General features: G+C 55.2%; 2 protein-coding genes across 2 annotated transcripts; one reads left to right on the top strand and one right to left on the bottom strand.

Annotated features, from left to right (window-relative positions):
* Window positions 1-1,701: 1,701 nt before the first annotated feature.
* LOC120654346 (uncharacterized protein At5g39865-like) lies at window positions 1,702-2,957 on the top strand. Its single transcript, XM_039931863.1, has one exon. It carries the CDS (start codon window positions 1,896-1,898, stop codon window positions 2,763-2,765), a length of 870 nt encoding a protein of 289 aa, XP_039787797.1. The 5' UTR covers window positions 1,702-1,895; the 3' UTR covers window positions 2,766-2,957.
* A 53-nt stretch (window positions 2,958-3,010) lies between these two features.
* Window positions 3,011-4,964, bottom strand: LOC120654345 (probable pathogenesis-related protein ARB_02861). The gene is made up of 3 exons (XM_039931862.1): window positions 4,506-4,964; window positions 3,806-4,340; window positions 3,011-3,699 (listed from the first exon to the last, which is right to left on the bottom strand). Exons 1-3 carry the CDS (start codon window positions 4,699-4,701, stop codon window positions 3,288-3,290), a joined length of 1,143 nt encoding a protein of 380 aa, XP_039787796.1. The 5' UTR covers window positions 4,702-4,964; the 3' UTR covers window positions 3,011-3,287.
* Between the last annotated feature and the right edge of the window lie 87 nt (window positions 4,965-5,051).

The following is a 5,051-nucleotide window of genomic DNA, read 5'->3' as shown; positions in this document are numbered from 1 at the left end:
AATAAACCCATACATTTGCTTTGCAACAAAGTCGCATGATATATTGCGATGCGAGGGAAGAACTTCTGACAGCAAACAAGTGTGCTCTGTCACAATGGAACATTTCCAGTTTGACTTCCATTTCCCCTTGAATGCATGTACTCGCCATGGACATCCATCATTCACACACTTCACCTCATATTCTTTACTGCCAGACTTTACGACTCTGAATTCTCGTTTCAATGATATTGCCCATAGTCTCACAGCATCTTTTACGGCTTCAATGTTTGGATATGTTGCACCTTGCACTACCTCATTCCCTCCGTACTCCCACTCCTGATTTCGTACATCTTCTGCGACATGACTGCCAAAACCATGCTCCTTCCACTCTTTTGGCAATGAGTACTGCTCGTCATCAGATGAGCCCTCATATTCTTCCATCTCTATTGCGGATTGGTCTTCTGCCTCCATCTCGTCCACAATGCTATGTATCATCTCTCCCTCATCAGCAAGACCCTGTGGTCCCATGTTTTGATTCCCTGTCTCTTCTGACTCATCTTGCTCAACATAATTGGTCTCTCTTTGAATACTCGGAGTTCCTTGATCTGCACAATGTTGGATTTCATTTTGTGTCTTCTCCCGGATTTGAACAAGAATGGCGAGAGGCCACCCACGCTCTAGAGCTGCTTGCATGTACTTCAGCCAGTCATCAGTGCTGTGTATCATCATCAATTCCCATAATTCACTTTCTACCTCCCAATTAACAAGAGACTGGACGGTGATCACATGTGTCAATGGATCAACACGGAACCCACGCTGCAGCCACTTACATATGGAACCAAAACTCCTTTCCACAGGTTTATCTATGGCGCAGATGTGCACTTAAAGGCAGAAAGATCTACTCTATTTGGTCCATACATAACATTGTAGTCACCATAAAATACTTGAAACTGCATCTTGCTCGACATATCTGTATATCACATAATACTTATCAAGTTATACTCTTTACTTCACTACCTTATTTAATAATCCGTAAAAACTAAGTATGAAATTCAACTACAACGTATAAGTATTCATAACTACGTGATGACACTCAAATTCTATACTGCATAGGCCAAATTCTATTCTAAATCATAATTAATTTATAAACACGTCTCTAATAGTACTGCAATTGTAATAATAAATGCGTAGTACTAATTTTCTAAACTAATTTACTACTACGTAACTACAAACTAAAGTATTATTAAACTCCTACTTAAATAGTTCTACTATAGCACTAATTAAATTAAATTACTCACACCTACTTAAATTACTCCTACTTAAATGCGTAGTACTTAAATAGAAAAATATATAAACTAAATGTACTAACCTGCAGATCACAAGTGCTGAATCCGGCAGGGCTTCGCCGCTTCCCTTCTCCTCACCCCTCTCTTTTCGGGCTCAAATGAGGAGGGAAGGGGGGTTGCATCTTATATAAGGGTGCTTACCCCGGTCGCCCGCGGAGGGGGCGACAGCCCCCCCTGTAGCCTGTTGGGGCGACAGGCCCCCTTTTTTTTCAGGGATCTCGTTGCAAATTTGATGAAAAAAAATTACACTTAGAGCCTGTCGCCCTATGGGAGGCGACCGGGGGATATTTTTGAAATATTTCAAAATGGACATATATTTTTGAAATTTTTATTTTTTAAAAATATAAAAAAGAAAAAACGGCGGCAACGGAATCGAGGCGACGCTGCTTTGCCTTTTGAGTTGCGAGCCACCAGCATTTGAAATTTTGAACCATCCATCGTCTTCTTCCTCCCCCTTCCACCCTCCCATTCGGCCATTCCATTCCATATTTGCATTGCAGGAGGAGGGGCGAGGAGATTTGCTTGCAGGAGGAGCAGCAGCAGAGGCCGCGGAGCAAATATATATTGAGCATGGGGTGCGTCTCGTCGGCGTTCCTGGAGGAAGAAGCCGAGGACGGCCGCCGCCGCATCATCTCCCACCACCACATCGTCTCCCTCACCTCCTCCACCTACGGCATCCTCACCTACTCCGAGCCGCCGCATCCAACAAAAACCACCTCCGCGCCTCCACCGCCGCCGCCGCCGCCGCCGCCGCCGCCGCCGACGAATCTCAAACCCGAAACCCATCCCCATCCCCAGCCGGAGGAGGTCATCAACTCGTGGGAGCTCATGGCCGGCCTCGTCGACCCCTCGACCCCGTTCAGGCCTCCTGCCCCGTCTCCCTCCTGCAAGCCTAAACGCCGCATCCGCTTCCCTCTCCGCCCAATCGCCGGCAACGCCAAGCCAGGCGCCCGCGCTCCTCCCCCGGCGGCTTCGGCGGTGCTCTACACCACCTCCCTCCGCGGGGTCCGCGCCACCTTCGAGGCCTGCAACGCCGTCCGCGCGGCGCTCCAGGCCCACGGCGTCGCCTTCAGGGAGCGCGACGTCTCCATGGACCGGGGCTTCAGGGAGGAGCTCCGGCAGCTGCTCGCCCCCGCCGCCTGCTCGCTCCCCAGGCTGTTCCTGCGGGGCCGCCACGTCGGCGGCGCGGAGGAGGTGCTGCGCCTGGACGAGCAGGGCCTGCTGGCGCCGCTGCTGGAGGGCCTGCCCAGATCGGGCACCTACTGCTGCGACGGCTGCGGCGGCACGAGCTTCCTACCCTGCTTCGACTGCTCCGGGAGCCGCAAGGTGGCCGTGGCCGTGCCCGGCAACCAAGCGGGTCGCAGGCGGCGGACCACGGTGGTGGTGCGCTGCGGGGAGTGCAACGAGAACGGCCTCGTGCTCTGCCCGATCTGCTCCTGACTGCTCCTCCGATCCGTCGATCAATCAACCAGCCAACCCCATTCAGATCAGCCCCTCTCCTCTCCTTTAATAATTTCCTCTTCTTCTCCTCTCTATCAGTAGTGCAGCATTAGTACTAATCAATCAAGTGGTTGTAATCAAGCCAAGCCTGGTCGTTCATGATCAAGTCAAAGAGAATGGTATTCTGCAGTAGTAACTAGTAAACTGAAAGTCTGAAACTGAAATTCAGATTGGACCGCGCATTCTCTCATCGATCTCATGCTATTATAGATATAGATAGATAGATAGATCAGTGAGTGCTCCCTTGCTTGCAGGGTCAGCAACATACATCTATCAAGGAAGAAGGAGCTTCCAGTCTGATGACTCAGACATTGGTGGTGTGCTGGAACGACAATTGAAACGAACAACATGCAAGTCGTGACTAGCTAGTAATTGCATCAATCTATCCCTCTCTGCATTGCAATTGGTACTGCTAGCTAGTGGTAAGTAGATCAACGAGCAGAGCAGAGCAGAGCATAGCTGCTAGCTCCTGGGCGCGGGAGGCGGCGCGGCACAGCAGCAGGGCGTCAAGACGCACGGCAGCCTTGTCCGTCCGGCTGGGCCTCCGCCTCCGGCGTTGGCCCTGCGGAAGCGCGCCCCCTCGATGAGGACCCTCTGCGTGGAGCTGAGCAGCGCGCCGTTCATGTGGTCGATGACGCTGGCCGTGGTCGGGTACAGGAAGGGCCCGCCGGGGGCGTTGTAGTAGGCGTTGAGCAGCGCCGCCGTGGCCTCCCGGAGCAGCGTCCGGTACATGTCGCCGCGCCCCTCCAGCGCGTCCCGCAGCGTCAGCTCCGAGCCGTACCGCTGCGCCGCCAGGGGCCCGAGCGCCATGGCCACCGTCGTGTTGGGGGTCACCACCTTCCAGTGGCAACGATGCTCCGGCGACGCCCACTGCCTGATCGATGACATGGCTTGCATATATATTGGTTTTTTCTTGGTACATAGTACATCGCTACCTATATATATATATACACACATATATGTATGGGCTGTCAACGTACTCGTAGGTGCAGGCCGATCCCTGCAGCGCTGGCGCCGGAGGAGGAGGAGGAGGAGGGAGCACCTGCGGCGGCGGCGGCACCTGCGGCTGGTCCTGCTGCTGCGGCAACGACGTTGGCGGCTTGCGCCAGATGGGCGGCAGGCGCCTCCTGCGCCAGAAGGGCGGGAGCGGAGGAGCGGGCGCCGGGGCAGCCGCCGCCGGCCAAGGCCAACGCGCGGCTGCAGGAGGAGGAGGAGGAGGCCTAGTGCGCCTGTCTCGTCCGGGGCAAAAGTCCATGGCCTCCTCTGGCTGCGAGAGCAGCGGCGGCACGGTGTAGAGCGCGAGGCCGAGCATCCTGAAGGCGAGGGTGAGCTCCCTCGGCGCGCCTGCGGTGGCGGCGCCGCAGTGCCCCGTGCCCTGGACGACGCGGGCGGTGCAGCGGTTCATGTCCGGGGAGCCCTCCATGCGGATGGAGAAGCCGCCGAACCAGTTGGTGTTGCTCTCGCGCACGGTCAGCGGGGTGTCGCCGCCGCCGCACTGGATGGCGACGCGAGCGCCTGCAATATGCAAGGCACGCCGAGGTCGTGCGTGGCCGATTGGTATGGGTTAGGTGGGCAGAGGCAAGAGCATGCATTGCATTGCATTGCTTGCTTGCTTTCTTCTTTGGATGATTGAGATGATAGGAGTAGTAAGCAGGTAGTTGACGGATGCATCGGACCCACCGTAGAGCGGGTAGTCGAAGAGGCCCCGGGCGCCGTCCTTGCACTGGTCGCAGAACACCATGCCGGCGACCACCGTGCTGGCGGGGGCCGTCGCCTCCGCCGCCGCCGGGCCGAACGCGACCAATAAGATGATCGTCAACCAGCTGATGATGGTCGGCAGCCGCTTCTCGTTCATCATCATCATCATCGTATCCATCACCGGCTAGCTGTCTTGTGCTGTGCTGGTTGCAGCCGCCGCCGCCGCCGCCGCCTAAGGATCGGATCGGATCGGAAGGAAGCAATGCACGCAAGCACCCTGATTACTTGGGAGTATTAGGCTGCTGGGGTGGTGTTGGGTAGGCTGTTGGTGATCTGCATCGATCCTTCCATGTCTGCCTTGCCTGGTGAATGAATGGCCATGTGGTGCGGTATATATACCATGCCATGCCGCCGTACCATACCTGCGCATCGATATGATCGATCGCTAGCTTTGTGTGACGCGGCCGATACGCCGCCCTGTACATTATAAGCCTCCACCGCTCTTCATGCCAAGGGAAACCGTCTGCA

This window comes from Panicum virgatum, chromosome 1N, assembly GCF_016808335.1.
Source record: "Panicum virgatum strain AP13 chromosome 1N, P.virgatum_v5, whole genome shotgun sequence".
Lineage (NCBI taxonomy): Eukaryota > Viridiplantae > Streptophyta > Magnoliopsida > Poales > Poaceae > Panicum > Panicum virgatum.
The sequence above is the reverse complement of the archived record's forward strand: the minus strand, read 5'-3'. Positions and strand labels throughout refer to the sequence as shown.

Excerpts from the sequence above, each read along its gene's own strand:
- LOC120654346 (XM_039931863.1), top strand. The coding sequence starts at position 1,896 with ATGGGGTGCGTCTCGTCGGCGTTCCTGGAGGAAGAAGCCGAGGACGGC.
- LOC120654345 (XM_039931862.1), bottom strand. The coding sequence starts at position 4,701 with ATGGATACGATGATGATGATGATGAACGAGAAGCGGCTGCCGACCATC. Across the intron at positions 4,341-4,505 it reads CTTCGACTACCCGCTCTACG|GCGCTCGCGTCGCCATCCAG; the intron begins GTGGGTCCGATG and ends TGCATATTGCAG. Across the intron at positions 3,700-3,805 it reads GGATCGGCCTGCACCTACGA|GCAGTGGGCGTCGCCGGAGC; the intron begins GTACGTTGACAG and ends GTCATCGATCAG.